This window comes from Octodon degus, unplaced genomic scaffold, assembly GCF_000260255.1.
Source record: "Octodon degus isolate 3935 unplaced genomic scaffold, OctDeg1.0 scaffold00102, whole genome shotgun sequence".
In the NCBI taxonomy this organism is placed as follows: domain Eukaryota; kingdom Metazoa; phylum Chordata; class Mammalia; order Rodentia; family Octodontidae; genus Octodon; species Octodon degus.
Genome location: NW_004524678.1, coordinates 5,282,938 through 5,300,573, shown reverse-complemented (window position 1 = coordinate 5,300,573; position 17,636 = coordinate 5,282,938). Strand labels below are relative to the sequence as shown.

The 17,636-nt window shown below is 43.9% G+C and overlaps 2 protein-coding genes across 2 annotated transcripts in view; both read right to left on the bottom strand.

Annotated features, from left to right (window-relative positions):
• Dnaaf2 (dynein axonemal assembly factor 2) overlaps positions 1–3,125 on the bottom strand; it is a 9,562-nt gene extending 6,437 nt beyond the window's left edge. Inside the window, exon 1 of the mRNA XM_004638768.2 lies at positions 1,282–3,125. Within this exon, the coding sequence (XP_004638825.1) occupies positions 1,282–3,021 (1,740 nt within the window). The 5' untranslated portion in view covers positions 3,022–3,125. The remainder of the gene's footprint in view (positions 1–1,281) is intronic.
• Positions 3,126–6,139: 3,014 nt separating this feature from the next.
• The window catches only part of Pole2 (DNA polymerase epsilon 2, accessory subunit), a 43,073-nt gene continuing 31,576 nt past the window's right edge, over positions 6,140–17,636 (bottom strand). Inside the window, exons 12-14 of the mRNA XM_023723740.1 lie at positions 12,866–12,933; positions 11,523–11,590; positions 6,140–6,244 (exon numbers count right to left, since the gene is read on the bottom strand). Of these exons, the coding sequence (XP_023579508.1) occupies positions 6,226–6,244; positions 11,523–11,590; positions 12,866–12,933 (155 nt within the window). The 3' untranslated portion in view covers positions 6,140–6,225. The remainder of the gene's footprint in view (positions 6,245–11,522; positions 11,591–12,865; positions 12,934–17,636) is intronic.

Below are 17,636 nucleotides of genomic sequence, written 5' to 3'. Positions count from 1 at the left end.
GAATAACCTTCCCTGGCAAGCGCAAGGGCCTGAGTTCAATCCCCGGTTCCACCAAAAAAAAATAAATAAATAAAAAATAAAAAAAAATAAATTAAATGCCAGCAGCTAACAGGGTCCTAAGGATGATTAAGAGACTTAGCGGGGTGTGGCAGCACATACCTCTACTCATTGTACTCTGGAAGGCTGAGGTGGGAAGACAGCAAGTTAAGCCCTGAAGGAGATTCTCTCAAAATAAAATAAGAGGAAAGAGGATGTGGCGCAGTAGGAAACAGTGCCAGACAGCACCCACCAGAAGACAACTTCAACAAAATTAGCCACTATAATTAAACTGCAATATCCAGAGGAAATGACAGGCAATTGAGACTGACACTTCGGTCTGAGTTTCTCACATTAAGAACTGTGTGGCAAGTGTTGAGTTACTCTTTCCCCATCAGTAACTTTTTTTTTTGGTCTTGAGAGACAGGGTCTCACCATGCACTTCAGCTGGACTTGAGCTCACTTTGTAGCCCAGGCTGGTCTCAAACTCACAAAGATCCTCCGTCTCGGCCTCCCAAAGGCTGGGATTACAGGTGTGCGCCAGCATGCCCAGCTAGTAACGAATTATTAAAAGATGTATTAGGCTCAGCAGGATGGCTCATCGGTCTAAAAAGCGCCTGCTTAGGCAAGCTTAGGCAGGCACAGCGGACCGCGGCTGATCCCCGTGCTGCACCAGCCCGCCCTCCGGTGGGCTGAGCCCGCCCCAAGAAAAAGAATGTATTAATACTTTTCCAACTTAGAAAAAGTGATTTGAGTTGGTCACTTTGATGCACTTAAGTTTACTGGTACACATAAAAACCATATTTATCATATAGAATTTGTACCTGTACATGATATACCTCTTTTTTTTTATGCGCTCTTAAGAATTATTGGGAATCACAAACCCCTTTAAGGATATGAGCAGTTATAGTGCTCGTTTCTCCAGGGGTAAACGCTCAGTGTTTGGCATACAACCCCAGCAGTCTACAAAACACTGAGACTCCATCGTCTCCTTGTGACTTGGTTAGGATAAACTGAAAGGGTGACTGTAACAACAAATTTTATAACTAAGATGGAATCTTTCAAATAGTAAGGCTCTAGAAAGCACGCCTGTAATTCCAGTACACTTGAGGCAGAAGCAGGAGGATCTCTGCGAGCTGGAGGCTACTCTGGGCTACAAAATGAGTTCCAAGCCAGCCTGAATAACATTGTGAGACGCCGTCCAAAAAACAAGACAAAACAAAAGACTCTAGAAAGAACCGTTACCTCCAAAGAAACGCTGTTTAAACCACAGTACCACTCTCGCCAATGTCCACAGCTGCTTGGAGATTTGGCCAGCACTACCACTGCATTGTCTGCAGAAACGCTAATCTCGGGTTCTTTGGTACTCAATTTATTCTCTGGAGCAAACTGCAACAGCAAGGAATAAGCTAAGTCTTGTGTGGAGAAGCTCAATTTGTACCGGAGGGGGTTCAGATCTCCTTGAAGGCTCTGTGGCTGAACCCCAGGCACTCGGACTATCAGGATCAGGGAGTCTTCGTCCTGATGGCACTGCACCGGAGGACACACAGGTTCCCGGCTCTGGACCGCGGGGCCTCCCATGGCTCGGTCCGAGCGCTCGCCGCCCGCGCCCTCCGCGGCTGCACTAGGCTCCTCGCACGCGTTCCCGCTTCCGGCCGGAGGCTCCACGCCGACGCCCTGGGACGAAGCACTGTGGATGCCTGCACCTGCGTCCTCAGCGGAGGTCCCCGCCGCAGGAGGCGCCTCTTTCTGCTGGCCCCACGGCGAGCCCTGCTCCCCAGAATCTAGGACCGGCTCTTCCAGGGCGCCACCAGCGGAGCTAACAGCGGAGCTAACAGCGGCGCTCCCCTCGTCACTTCCGGACGTGTCCGCGACCTCTTCCGGTGCCTCGGAGGGCTCTTCCGGCTCCAAACTGGCCTCCCGGCGTGCTGCAGACTGTGCCACCGGCAGTGTGACCACCAGCTGCCGCCGCGCCTTGTTGAACTGCGCCTTGCCACGACTGTCGTCCACCGGGTATGGGAGTGAGAGCCGCAGCCGGTAGTCGGGCTTCCTCGAGTCGAGGCACAGCAGCTTTCCCGAGACCTCGAGCGCCGCCTGCTCCGCCGAGCGCAGCAGCGGCAGCTCGATGGTGACCACCAGCTCGTGCGGTACGGGGCTGGGCGCCGAGTCCCGCGAGCAGCGGTAATCCTGGAGGTCCACGTGGTGGCGCTGCACCACGCTGCAGCGAGGCTCGGTGGGCACAGGCTGCGGCGACGCCTCGGGAGGGGAAGGCGCCGGGGGCTGCCGGCCAGCTGAGCTTCCTGCGGCCGCGGGGCGCGGGTAGGGATAGGGGAAGTCGGGGAGAGGGCCTTTCGGCGCCCCCTCCGGCCGGTCCGCGCCGCCCCCCGGCAGGGGTGTGCGCAGCACGGCGGCCTCCGGGGTTCCTTTGTACTTGATCTTCAGAGTCTTGGCGTTCCTGCGGTCCAGCTGGACGCGGAACTGCTGCTCCACCGCCTCCAGGGCCGTGGCGTCCAGCATCTGACGGAAGCGAGCGCGGCGCCCGGCCAGCACGAGCGCATCGGGGTGGAAGACCACGTCATAGACCGTGTAGCGGGAGCCGCCGCGTCCCGCGTACTGGCGGCCCGGCGCCAGGCTGTAGGGTAGGGACCAGTGGCTGCCGGACGTCGGGCCGGGCCGGCTGCTGGGCGCGCCCACCAGCGCGTTGCTGCACACGTTCACGTAGCAGCGCCTAGCCCCGTCCAGGCTGGTGCGCAGCACGTAGCCGGGCTCCGGGTGCACGAACCGGACCTCCACTCCGCGCTCCCGCTCCAGGGCGGTGATCTCCGCCTCGTAGCGCCTCCGGTTCTCCGGGTCCGTGATTTCCTGCGCGTACTCGGAGAACATACGCCGAAACTCCGGGTCTTGGAAAGCAGAGGTGAGCCGCTGGACCTCCTCTCTGCTCAGGTCCAAGTCCTCCAGCGAAGAGGAATCCGCCGTTTTGGCCATCCTGCCCCGCGATTTCTTGTCCTCGCCCCAGGGAGGATGAGCAGGAAGGAGCTTGTGTGGCTAGGATGCGCTAGGGAATCTCCCGTTAGTGCTGAGATGGGCCAGAGTCCTCCCGTTAGTGCTGAGATGGGCCAGAGTCTGTAACGGCTGCGGGAGCTGAGCCCTGGACAGCGCGTGCTTGTTGCCATAGGAACACCACCCACGTTGGGAGGAGGGGCAGCAGCTGGGTGGAAATGGTAGAAATAGCTTCATCATTTCTTCAGCCACCTAAGCTGCTGCGTTTCTTAGATTTCTATTTAAGTGTCGTAATTTTTTGTATTTCTGTTTCAGTGTTATAAGTTACAGCATTTTGTACACTTTGTATCATTCAGTGTTCATAACACTGTAAGATAAACATCTCCACTTCATAGGCAGGATCGGGCCTCAGGTCGCCAAGACCCCGTCATCAGTGTATTTACAATCTGTGATTCAAAACCTAACTTTCTCTACCTTTTTTCATTCTGCTAAACCAACAGTTTAATCTTAATTTTCTTACTTTCCATTTTAGGATGTTCTGACATTTTGTCCAGTTAAAACTTACTTGCTCTAAGTTTTGGCCAGGCTCATTGTAATTAAATACCACTTGCCAATAAATCTGTAAAACTTCGGCTTCATTAAAAATGAAAATGCAAATATGATACCCCACAGACCTACCAAAATGGCAAAGACTTGTTTACAATTATTGTGACCTCATGATGGGTACAGAATTTATAGTAGGCATACTTTTTCACCCAGATAGTTACTCTTAGGATATCTAACCCACTACTAAGAGCATGATTTTAGAAGTTTGGGAAGAATCTTTTTTTTTTGTGGAACCGGGGATTGAACTCAGGCCCTTGCACTTGCCAGGGAAGCGCTTACTCTACTGAGCCATCTCCCCGGCCCCTTGGGAAGAATCTTAAGGAGTTCAACAAGGGCAGATTTTGGTAGTAATGCCACAGAATTATATTCAGGATCCAGACTCTTGAGTTTCTATATCCAGCTGCCCATTTGAAGTTTCCATTGATGCTGAAGCCTCTGATTTGTGTTTAGGTGTTTCTGACAGTTACAGCTTTCCCTGAGCTCACTGGAGCCCAGGCTGGCCTCAAAGGCCAGGTGATACTCCTGCCTCATCTCCTGAGTGCTTAAATTACACATGTGTACCACAGGCACCTGGCCCAAGTCTTTTGGATTTTTGTTTTTTCTCTGACTTGAAAGACCAAAAATAGAATTTCTGACTGATCGAATCCCCTTCACTGCTCTGCCAAAGCAGGTGCTTTAATCCGCTGAGCTGTCTGGCAGGCCCTCTTGTTGCTTTTGCTGTTTTGCGTTGCAGTGAACTGTTGCCGTCTTCCACGTGCCACTCTGCCTTAGAGCCAGCTGAGTATGGACTGAAACCTCTACAAATTGCAAGCTGAATAAACCTTTCCTTCCTTAATTCTGGGCCTCAGGTTTTGTCCCAGCAATGAGAAAAATAACCAAGATACTACTGTAGTAGCACAAACATAATATAATCCCAGCATCCTGAGGCTGAACCAGGGCTGGGGATGTAGATCAGGCAAAGGTTCTGGGTTTAATTCCCACTACTAGCCCCCCAAAAGAATCCAAGTCTGTGCATACCATACTACTCAATAACAACAAATCACTAGTGGCTATTTGGAAATGCTAATTATCTTCAGTTCCTAGTGCTCTGAAATTTTATGTGTCATTATATGTAGCGACAGTTTAGGGCTGGGGGCTCTGAATACAAGGCCCACAGTTTTTGCGATACTTCTCCAAATCCTGTTCTATCATCAGAGTAATCCAAACATTCTCAAGTTTTCCATCCTCAAACCACCACCTCGTCCTTGCTACTTGATTCCCTTATCACTATGTTCATATTAAATTTCCTTCAGGAATTTTCCCTTCAGTGTCACTTTTATTCTTCTTCCCTCTCCAAAGCTAATTAATTCTCTCTGAGGGAAATGTCTTCCAGTTTGGGATTTAAAATTTGTAACTGTTAACTTCTTGTCATTTAGACTCATTTCTTTTTTTTCTTTTTTGCGGAGATGGGGATTGAACTCAGCCCCTTGTGCTTGCCAGGCAAACGCTTATTCTACTGAGCTATCTCCCCGGTCCCTAGACTCATTTCTGGACACTAACCAACTTCTTAAACTAAAATTAAGGGGAAGGAAATGAGTACACTACACAACATAGCACACATGGTCTTGTGGTTTGAAACTATTGGAAACAATCCGCAGTACACCAGCACTGTGAGGCCTAGTGCCAGGTGCCCTGGTCACAAGGGCAGAGCAGATGGGCTGATGCTGGCCCCACAGGAGTGCCCGCCTTACAAAAAGATGGGTGTGGCCCCTTTTATTTCTGGTGCAACAAAGATGGATCTTGCCAAATGCAGGCCACTTCATGGAAGACCTGTGATTCTCAGGACCAAAACATGCTCTTCATTATGAAACCCAACCTCCGGCATTCCATCATAGCAGCCAGATGGGCTGAGACAAAAGCCAATCAAAATAAATATGGGGCTTGGATAAGCATACAGCACTCACCTAGCATGCCAAGATCTTGGTTCAAGCCCCAGCAAGTGAACAGCACAACAAGAAGCCATGGAATCTTCCAAATATAAAAATTATGATTTAGGGATGCCATGGCACAGTGCCTGCCTGGCAAGCACAAGGTCCTGAGTTCAATTCCGGGTACCAAAAAATGACTTTAAGTTTCCATAACCCCATGTATAAAAAGTACAATTATGTAGTGTGTAACTGTATGTAGCCCGAAATAAAAGATTTCACAGTTGTGAAATTTTGTGACTTAAAATACTTAGAAAATTGCCTCCTATATTCTTAGGATTCGTACGACAATAATAATGTAAGTTGGAATGAAAAATGTACAGACTTCTAAATACTAAAATCTTGTGTTTTTCTTAAAATAAGCATTAGACTATGACTAGGATAAAAACAGCCGGTAGCTGTCACATGCTGTGTGCACAGTGTTTCTTGACACATAGTTGCCTTAAAGACTAGAGAATATTTTTCCTAAAAAACTTTATAAAGACTTGTGTTTGTTCATAACATTAAATTTCATTAAGCAAAACACTGGAAAGTCCACTGTAATTTTATAATTTAATATAGGAATTACATAGATATAAAGTAGAAAACATGAATCTTTTTCTTCAGATGCCTTTAAGAATCAAAAGCCTTGTAGTTTGCTGAAAATAGAAAAAAAAAGTATTTTAGAAACCTAAATTGTACATTTCTTTATATTGTAGCTAAACTAGGTCAGTATTTAAAGGCAAACTTAAATTTAAAAGGCAACACTGCAAATGTCTTATACCCCACTTCTGCTCCTCAAAAGCAGAATTTTTTTGTAAAGAGTCTAATCAGGGGCCAGGGAGATAGCTTGGTGGTCTTAAGTGCCTGCCTGGCAATCACAAAGATGGGAGTTCAGTCCCCAGTACTGCATGCCGAGCTGGCCATGGAGGCCAGGCATGGTGGCGCACACCTGTAATAGCAGCATTGGGGAGGCGGAGACAGGAGGATCACAGCATGTCTTAGCTTCGTAGCAAAACCCTGTACCAAATAATTTTTTTAAAAAAAGGTCTTGGGGCCAGGGAGACGGCTTAGTAGAATAAGCGCTTCCCTGGCAAGCACAAGGGTCTGAATTCAATCCCTGGTTCCGCCAAAAAAATAAAAAATAAGGTCTTATCAAAAAAGGGAAACAATAGTCTAATCATGTATAAGCATACATATATGTGTAACTTTAAAAAAAATTTACACTTTGTGTGTGTGTGTGGTACCAGGGATCAAACTCGGGACCTTACACTTGTCAGGCAGGTGCTTCTGCCACCAAGCTATCTTTCCAGCCCCCAAATTTAAAAATGTACATAAGTGGTAGAATATGATGATATATTTTTATTTTATACATTACAAGTCCTTTATGACTTTGAACAAATTAGACTTTTAGATATATGTACTTTTAGGGGACCTGCCAGTTAGCTCAGTTGTTTAAGTGCCTACTCATGCAAATACATTCAGGTGCAGGATATGACGGTTTGAACCCTACCTCCACCTGCCTTAGCAAACCTGCTCTTAAGGCAGGTTGAGCTAATAAAAAAAATTAAAAATAAAAAAACCCCTAGATATATGTACATTTAAGTTATTTCTTACCTTTTGATTAAAAAAACTACAATAAAAACCATACATACTTTCTACATAAGCTCAAGTATACCTTCAGGATAGATTCTTAGAAATGGAATCACTAGTGTATACATTTTAGGTCTTAATCTTATAAAAGTGCTTTTGCTAAAGAGTTTTACCATTCTTGTCACCAACTATGAGTGAAAATGTGTATATTCCTACCATATCACTAACTTCATGTTTTCAAATAAAACTATTTAGAAGTATGTGCCATGTTCCATAAATCTATGTTCATGTAGAAAACATGCTTTAAAATTTTATTTTATAGAGAGAGTACAAAATATATTAAAACAGAAAAAAATGGGTTTGGGGAGACAGCTCAGTGGCATAAGCATCGCACTGGCATGTGCAAGGTCCCAAGTTTGATCCCTAGACTGCAAAAAAGAAGAAGAAAAATTGCAAGTGATACAGAATTTCACTTAGCAAATATGCATTTCACAGTATTTGTTGCAATGCATAGTGTTGTCGTCCAACCAGTTATTCATATTACCATATATATGCATGCATTTTTATTATTATTATTATTATTATTTTTTTTTTGGTAGAACCGGGATTGAACTCAGACCCTTGCACTTGCCAGAGAACTGCTTGTTCTACTGAGCCATCTCCCTGGCCCCTGGATGCAAAATTGGAAGAAAAAAAAAAAATATAGAAGAAATTAAGAAAGGCTGGCCAAATAGCTCAGCAGATTAAAGCACCTGCAAGCAGGCACAGGGCCAGGGGTTCAATCCCCAGGCCTGCCATGTCAGCCCCACCACCAGGGTGTGCTGAGACAGCAATTGGGACTGGGCATGATGGCACACGCCTGTTATCCCAGCTCTTGGGAGGCTGTAAACAGGCGGATCACTACAAGTCCCATCTAGTAGTGAGACCCGAACCCCCTGTAGACCCTTCCCTAAAATACAAGAAAAAAAGAAAAATAATAATAATAAAAGAAACAATTGAAAACAGGAGACAAAACAAATTATCTGTTCTTCTCCACAGACTAGCGGAAATCCACAGTAGTTGTCCAAACCATCCTGTTTACATACATAGATGTATCTCTTTCCCCTACTCCATCTGTCCTTCCAACTCAGCAATTCTTTTCTTTTGAGTAAGTTCATTCCCTAGAAAACATTTTTTTCATATGTCACATAGAAAAAAATGAGCACACATGTATGGAAAAGGAAGTACACTGACATGGCTGGTGGTACCAATTCTTACTACACTCTGGTTAACACTAGTGTGTTAACAGTCAGCTGGTTCCACAACTAGCCAACAGATGGCCGTTAGGAAATATTAAATAGCATAAAGACCAGATTATCCTGAAATTTTTTTCTGTTCAAAAAATATACGTACTATCAATCTGTTTGATCCAGCACTAAAAGGCCTCTTCCAATCACTAATACTGAATTTTAGATTTGAGAGTATGTCTACTTTTGTCAGCATCAGAGGCTACAGAAGATAAAAGAACCAGCTCTGAGTTCATATCACCTACAAGACAAGTGGTATGCTAGAAACTTAGGAGGCACCGGCACCTAAGAACTGCAACAGAAATCTGAGAGAGGCCAAAAATACAATTCCGCATGGCTATTAAAAGAAATGAATCCTGGCATAATGGTGCACGTCTCTACTCCCAGCACTCTTGGAGGCTGAGGCAGAAGGATTACAAGTATGTGCCAGGCTGGGCATTTTAGGGACTTAGTGAGATCCTTTTTTTCCCCCTGTATTTAGGACAGGGTCTCCCTATGTAGATCAGACTCTTAATGATTCTCCTGTGTTCAGCCTCCCAAAAGCTGGGATCATAGGTGTGCGCCACCACGCCCAGTCTCAATCACCACCTCAGCAGGCCTTGGGGCGGGGGTGGGGGGATGGCACAGCATGCCAGGGATCGGGGATCAGTGAGCCTGGCTCATGTGCTCTTGCCTAAGCAGGTGCTTTAGGCTGCTGAGCTATCCGGGCAGCCCCTAACTTAGTGAGATCCTGTCTCAAGATTTTTTTTTAAAAGACTGGGGTTTTAGCTCAATGGGAAGGTCTGGGCTGCCAATCCATAGCACGTACACCAACAAAACAAAAAAAATGTGTCAAATTTCCAGTTGCAGTTTATTTCCTAATTCAGTTTTTGTTTATTTGTTTTTGTGGTGCCCGAGATCAAACTTAGGACCTTGCACTTGCCAGGCAGGCACTTATGCCACTGAGTGATATGAGACAAGGTCTTGCTCTGTAGTCCAGGCTGGCCTTGAACTCACTGGCCTCAAATTCACAACGATCCTCCTGTCTCACCCTGGGTTACGGGTATGTACTACCACACCTGGCTCCCAAACTCATTTTACATAAAAGAATATAAAAATGCTTTACAGAGATAAATGTAACAAAAAACGTAAAAGCAGGGGCTGGTGAGATGGCTCAGTGGTCTAAAGCACCTACTTAGAACAAGCTTAGCAAAGCACAGGGACCGCGGTTCAATCCCCAGCACCACATGCCAGCCAGCCCCGCCCCCTGGTGGGCTGAGCTGGCCACACACACACACACACACACACACACATAAATAAATAAAATTTTAAAAAAAAGTAAAAGCAGAAATGGTACCAACCTGACTGCACCTCTTTAGCAACTGAAGCAAAGGAAGGCCTAGATTTAGTTTTATTAAAATAAAATTTAAGTAAATTTCTCTTGTCCTAAGTGGCAAGAGTTCCCAGGAGTCTTCAGAGGGGACCAGATTTGGCACCTATGTATGTCATTTACCAAACCTCTGTTCAGTCAGTCAATTGATTGCTCCTGGCCACCAGGGACTTCATCCTGGGCCCGTGGAGCCAGTGTGGCGGAGCAACCAAGTGCAGACAGCAGAGCTGGGGACAGCGTGTGTCTTCACCTAGAAGTGTTTCAGCATTTTTTTAAGGATTTTATGTGGACCGGCTATAGTTACAACTGTTTAGACTTAAATTAGACGCTAGAATATCTGCCTTTGTGTTTTAGCACTGGGGAGTGAACCAAGGGCCTTCTTACTGTGCTCCATCCTTGGCCCTTGTAGATTTTATTCTGAGACAAGGTGTCATTAAATTCCCTAGGCTGGGCTGAATTGTTAAGTCCTCTTGCCTCCAGCCTCCCAGAGTTCTGAGATTACAGGCTTATGTCAGTACCAACACCTGCCATCTTTGTAAGAATTTGTATAAGGGTTGGGAAATTACTTCAGCAGCTTACATGCCTGCCTGGCAAGTACAAGGTCCTGAGTTTAATCCCCAGTACCAAAAAAAAAAAAAAAAAGTTTATATTCTAAGAATTAAGCAGTACCTGGAATATAGCTCAGGATAAAAGCTCATAGATGAATCTAAGATAAACTGTTCAAAAATTAATGTTCCTTCAGGGTGTGGTGGTGCATGCCTGTAGTCCCAGCACTTGGGAGGCCGAGGCAAGAGGATCACTGTGAGCTCAAGGCCAGCCTGGACTACATAGTGAATTGAAGGCCAGTCTGAATCAAAAAAGTCCCTATCTAAAAAAAACCTAAAAAAGAAAATACAAGTTGCTGGGTTCTATTGAGCAGCCCTTTGATGGGTTTGGAAATTTCCTTTTTTTTTTTTTATGTGTTTGGTACAGGGTCTCACTATGCAGCTCAGACTCGTAGTGATCTTGTTTTTAGCCTTCCTAGTGCTGGGATTATAGGCATGCGCCGCCATGCCCAGACTTTGTCTCTGGCTCAGTGTGCCCTGGGGGCAGGGCCACCTTCATTTTGATGAAATTACCCTACTGACCACCTTGGAAAACACTTTCACCAAGTAATCCTCATTTTCTTTCCCAGGATCTCCTTTCCACCTCAGCCCCTTCTGTCTCTCCACTAACACCCAGCTCCCTGAGACTCCTCTGCTGCTGGCTTGAAACCAGCATCTCAGCTTTGAGAATGAACCCCAAGGACAGCCAGCAGGGCTGACCCTGGAAGGATGGGAGTGTCCTCAAGAGTCAGCCTGGCAGAAAACCAGCCCAGCTCCATATTGGGCCTGAGACGTCACTCAGCGAACAGCTCCCTATTAAGCTCAACACAAATACAGTAGCAAGAACTTCACATTCAGGTCACACAGCATGGCCACAGGAAGTTCAGGCCAAAATATTTCTAGTCAGGCATTTAAAAAAAATCTCACAGGGCCTGGGAGATGGCTTAGTGGAATAAGCGCTTTCTTGGCAAGCACAAGGGCCTGAGTTCAATCCCCAGTTCCGCCAAAAACAAACAAACAAAAATCTCAATACACAACTATAAATCATGTTACCGAGCAGCAACACCAAGAGAATGCCCCTTGTGGTTTCTGTGTGCACACTTACCTATCTTCTACTGTCTTGTTGGAAGGGTAAAAAACTTTGAATGAAAATCCACTTCTTGGAAAAGAGCCCTTTTGGGAGAAAAATGCTTGTTAAATGACTTCTCAACTTTTATAAAATAACTTCTATCTTTTAAATCAAATTCTTTGGTAATGACTTAAAAAGTTGCAAGATGTGACCATAAAATAATGTGACAAGGGGGGCCTGCCCGTTAGCTCAGTTCTTTAAGTGCCTGCTTCAACAAAGCAGTCAGGCTCAGGTTGCCGTGGTTCGATCCCCAGAACTCAAGCCAGCCAAACCTGCCCTGAAGGCATTCTGAGCCAGCCAAAAAAAAAAAAAAAAAAAAAAAAAAAAAAAGTGACAGGTTTTTAAATGATCTTTACAGAAGAAAGGTTGTTATTATAAAATACCTGCACTTAGACATGTCCAAGGAATATTGCAATGATTTGATCCCTTTATGAATCTTGTGATAGATGAGTGTGTGGAGATGGCAACTAGTGGGCAACAGAACAGCACTGGAATGGTGGTAATCCGAGGAAATAGTATCAGCACATTGGAAGCCTTGGAATGAGTTTAAATAATAACTGCTCAGCAGAAAAATTCACGCCCTTTCTCCAAGGCCTACTTTCACTGACTGAAGGTTGGGTCATACATTTTCATTTACTAAATTTTTGTTAAACTTTTGTAATAGTCAAAATAAAATACCTGCACTTAAAGCAAAGCAAAAGACTTTTAAGTTGGCTAGATACTTTATTACAGATTTGATTAGAAATTCTTAAAAACGGCTCTTTTTAGCATAAGAAATAAATAATAGTGTATAATGCTAAACTTGTATCTGAGAAACTCAAAATTTAACATTCGAGTCTTCCTCCCTCTTCCCTCAATGAAATTCTGGGCTTGATGCCCCTCCAGTGCACCTCCAAATCAGGGGAACAGTAAGCACATGTGCTGTCTACTGTGAAACTCTCAGGTCATTGAGCAGAGGGTTGGTCTCTCCAGCCTGTGTATCTGGAGCCCCCGACTCAGGGTCCGATCCACAGCAGGCCTTCATTTACATGAATAAGTACCAGGAAGTAATGAAGCAGTATCAGAAACAAGTTCTGTGTTTGCCCAAGAGGTATAAAACTAGCAATGATGCTATAGTAGGTGGTTGTTTACTCACCAGATTAAAAAGTGGCAAAGTCCAGAAATAAGGCATATTAAAACAGAGCATTAACTAAGAGAATGCCCAAAGAATTAAATAAGGAAGTCAGTCTGCTGTGGCAGGGTACAGTCTCTCTGTCACAACTGGGGGATACTATTGTCATCTCATGGGCAAAGGAGAAGGAAGCTGCTATACATCCTACCATGGTCAGGACAGCTGCACAATGCATTGTTTGCTCCAAGAAGACAAAAGTGCTAAGGGTTATAAACCCTGTCTCAGAGGAAACCAGACAAAATGAGTGTTTGACAAAAGAAGTCATTGGTAACAAGGCATGGCTGTTCTAGAAATGATGCAGATTAAACAGTCTAAAACAGGGACCAAGGCAACATCCACTTTAAAAATTGTGAGTGGAGCCGGGGAGATAGCTCAGTAGAGTAAGTGCTTGCCTGGCAAGTCCAAGAGTTCAATCCCCAGTTCTGCCAAAAAATAAAATAAAAATCATGAGTAAAGATAATTATTTTCACATAATCAACTGTTTATGCCATTATTTATGCACTGTTTTTTCTACAAATTCAAGAAGTCAGTAATTTCAAGGTTCTACATAAAAGTAAAATGTGTCAGAGCAATCCGAAAAGATATAACAATCAAATATATATGCAACGAATACCATTGTATCCAACTATATAAAACAAGTATTAACAGGCATGGAAAAATTCAGTTGAACACTAATACAATTGTACTGGGGGATCTCAATACCCCACTGTCAGAAAAAGATCAACGAGACAAAAAATCAGCAATGAAATATTAGAACTGAACTGAACTTTTGAACAAATGGACTTAGATGTCTAGAGTGGTCCACACAACATCAAAACACACATTCTTCTCAGCTGCACATGGGCTGTTCTCTGAAACAGACTACATACTAGCTCACAGAACTTGCTTAAGGAAATGCAAAGGAACTGAAATTATCCCATATTATTAGACCACAGTACAATGAAACTGGAAATCAATGGCAAAAGCAATCACAAAAATTTTACAAACATGAAAATTAAGCATCACCCTTCTTAACCAATGGGTCACAGATGAGATAAAATAAGAAATTATATAGTTTCTACAATTAACTGATAATGGAATTATCATTAAATGATAATTACAATTAAATAACAGAATATAATATAATGAAATTTATGGGACACAATGAAAGCAGTCCTAAAAGAAAAAATTATAGCAGTAAATACCCATATCAAGAAGACACAGCAAGCACAAAGAACTTAATGGTGAACTTCAAAACTTCTAGAAAATGAAAGGTGAAGCTAAAAGTTGGTTCAAGGGAGAAAATTTCAAAAATCAGAGCAGAAATTAACTTACTGGAGATTAAAACAATACAAAGAATCAATGAATCAAAGAGTTGGCTCTTTGAAAGATTAAATAAAATCAACAAACCTTATCAAAAAAACAGAAAGACTCAAATCCACAATTAGGAAAGAAAAGGTGAAATCAAAATCCACCCTGCAGAAATCCAGAAGATCATCACCTACATCTACTTTGGAAACTTATATTCTAATGAGATAGAAAACACAGAAGAGGGCCTGGCAAGATAGCTTAGTGGTCTAAAGTGCCTGCTTAGGCAAGATTTCGCAAGCAAAGGGATCATGGTTTGATCCCCTGCATCACATGCTGTGCCAGCTATAGCCCCGGGTAGGCTAAGCTCGCACACACGCACACACACACACACACACACACACACGAAATGGACAGATTCCTAGACACACATGAATTATCAAAGCTGAATCAAGATGTATATTATATCAACCATTGAAATCAAAGATATAACTAAAAACCTAACAACAAAGAAAAGCCCAGGCCCTGACAGATTCACTGCTGAATTCTGGAAATTTACACAGGATCTACTTCTCAAATTCTTTAATAAAATTGAAAAGGTAGCAATACTCCTAAAATTTATTCCTGGAAGCAAGTATTACCTTGATACAAAAAATGCAGGTCATAACTAAGAGAACTACAGGCCATTCTCCCTAATAAACAGATGCAAAAATCCTCAAGATACTGGCAAACAAAATGCAGCAAAACATCAAAATTATACATCGTTGGGCAGGCCAAATAGCTCAGCGGACTAAAGCGCCTGCTTAGGCAGGTGAGGGACTGGAGTTTACCCTGGGGGCATGCTGAGATGGCCACTGAGACTGGGCGTAATAGCGCTCACCTGCACTTGGGAGGCTGAAAACAGAAGGATCACTAGGAGTCTGATCTGCATAGTGAGTCCCTGTACTAAAATACATTAAAAAAATTATATACCATGACCAAACTGGATTCATCTCAGGGATGCAAAGATGGTTGAACATATATACATCAATAAATTTAATACACCATGTTAAAAAAACCAAGGACCAAAATTACATGATCATATCAACAGATGCAGAAAAAAGCTTTTGACAAAATTCAGCACTAACTTATGATAACCACATAGAAAATTGGAATATGCTGGGTGTGGTGGTACATGCCTGTGATCACAGCACTCTGGATGCTGAGGTAGAAGTATCAATGCTAGTTTGAGACCAACCTGGGCTACAAAATGAGCTAAAGGCGAGCCTGAACTACATACTGCATAGTGAGACCCTGTCTCAAAAAGTCAAAAAAAAAAAAAAAAAAAAGGAAGGAAGAAAGGAAGGAAGGAAAAAAAAAAAAAAAAAAGGAAGGAAGAAGAAAACTGGAACAGATGGTCTTTATCTCAATCTGATAAATACTGTCTGTTATGTTTTATGTCTAGTTGTTCCCCCAAAGCCTCATGCACGCATGGGGTGGCTTCTGGATTGTTCTTTGTGACTCTTCATCCAATGGTGGAGTTGTGGCTGTGTGTGCTATACCCTGGCTGTGGGGTGGGTGATCTGCATTACAACGTAAAAAGGAGAGGGGCTAGGTGCTTCTCTCTTTGTTTTTGGTCTTTTCTGCTGCCATGGAGGGTTGCGCTCTGTCATGTGCCACTCTGCATTGGAGCCAGCTGAGTACAGACTGAAACCTTCACTACCCTTCCTTAATTTTGAGTGTTTTTGTCCAAGAAACAAGAGAAAAATAACTGAGACAGAATTTGATACCAGGAGTACCAGTAGCAGGGTCATTGCTATGTCTAAACCTGACCATGTGGATTACAAGCCTTTGGGAATGGCTTATAGGAAGAGATAGGAAGGGTTTGGAGATGTTGTCTACAGGAGAAGCGGTGGAACAGCTTCAGCTGTTCTGTATGGGGGATTTTGGTCAGAACTCAAAATAGCAAAAGGCTAATATAAATCCTACAAGAGGTTTCTTCTGGGAAGAAGGACTGCATTGGTTGTTGGACTCCAGATGGTGTGTGTTATGGCTTAGCAGAAAAATGTGTCTGCATTTTGCTCATGTTCGGAGACTTTGCCTGAGACAGAGATTAAGCGTGGCGGACTGATTAATCTGACAAAGGAAACTTCAATGTAGTCAAATGTTGAGGCAGTGGCATGGATGTTGGGGCTTTTAGTCAGATTTATGTAGAAAATAAAGACCAAAAACCTCAGCAACATGATTTAAAATGTGAGTGGCCAGAAAATCAGCTCCAATACAACCATGGACTGCAAAAAGAGAGCTGAGATACCTGTTGCTTAGGAAGAACAGGAGAATAGAAAAGATGTCCTGAGGGCATCACAAGAGACCACAGAGGGGCCGGGGAGATGGCTCAGTGGAATAAGCGCTTCCCTGGCAAGCACAAGGGCCTAAGTTCAATCCCTGGTTCCGCAAAAAAAAAAAAAAAAAAAAAAAAAAAAAAAAAAGAAAAAGAAAAAGAAAAAAACAAGAGACCACAGGTTTCTACCCTTTGCAGCCTCAGAACTGCAGGGGTGAGGGAGTTTGCTTTAAGGAAAGTTGCAGAACACTTCCAGAATGGAGGCAGCAGCCACACCAGTTTTAAGAATGATGGCAGCATAGAGAATTTGACCCTCAGAATCAGAGTCAGAGTGCTCAGTGATCTAGGCACTCAACCCCTGCAGCCAAGAAAAAAAGCCTGGCTAATGCTCCAGCTGGAAGCAGACCTTGGCCTCATCCACATGGCATTGGTTTTAGGTGCATGCAGAATGCAAGAGTTGTGAAGTTAAAAAGGCTTCCACCTGGATTTTAGAAGACCTGAACGGCCAGGCTGTGTGCCCTTCAGAGTGTAAAGCTATGAGTGAGAAGCGCATTTAGTGAAAACCCCAGAAGTTTGGGAAAGCCAAAAACGTGGATCCAACGGAAGCTGCAAGAAAGAAAAAAAAGCTGGCCTATAGGAGCTACCAATATAAATGCCACAGAGGTAGAGCCATATAAAGCTCACAATTTGCCACAGATCGTTTCAGATGTTCCACATGAAACTACAGGATTTCATGTTGGCCCTTCTGGATTTTGGACTAGCTTTGGTCCCAGTACTTTGTATCCCCCTGTTGTGTGTACCTTTTAAAATGGTAATATTTATCTTGTGCCATTAAATGTTAGAAGTATTTAACTTTTCATCTGTACAGGGGCTTACAGCTAAGAGTTTGCTTTAGATCTTACAGGAAACTTGGAACTTAAGACTTTTCAGCAATGCTGAAACTGTTAGGACTTTGGCAACTCTTAGAGATGGATTAAAATGTCTTCTGCAGGGGATGTGCATGAATCTTTGGGGATCCAGGCGCGTAATGTTATGGTTTGTGTCTAGGTGTCCCCCCCAATGCCTCATGCAGTCATGAGGCAGCTTCTGCAGTTTGTGCTTGATTCTTGATCCAATGCTAGGATTGCATCTGTGAGTGCTACACCCTGGCCCTGGGGTGGGTAATCTGCATTACAATGTAAAAAGGTGTGGAGGACCACCTGAGCAGCTCTCCTTGAAAAAAGAGAGCTCCTTGTCTCCATTTTGACTGAGCCTGACCTATTTCCTCATATTGTTCTGTACAGAGCTGGCTAGGACTTCTGTTTATCCTTCA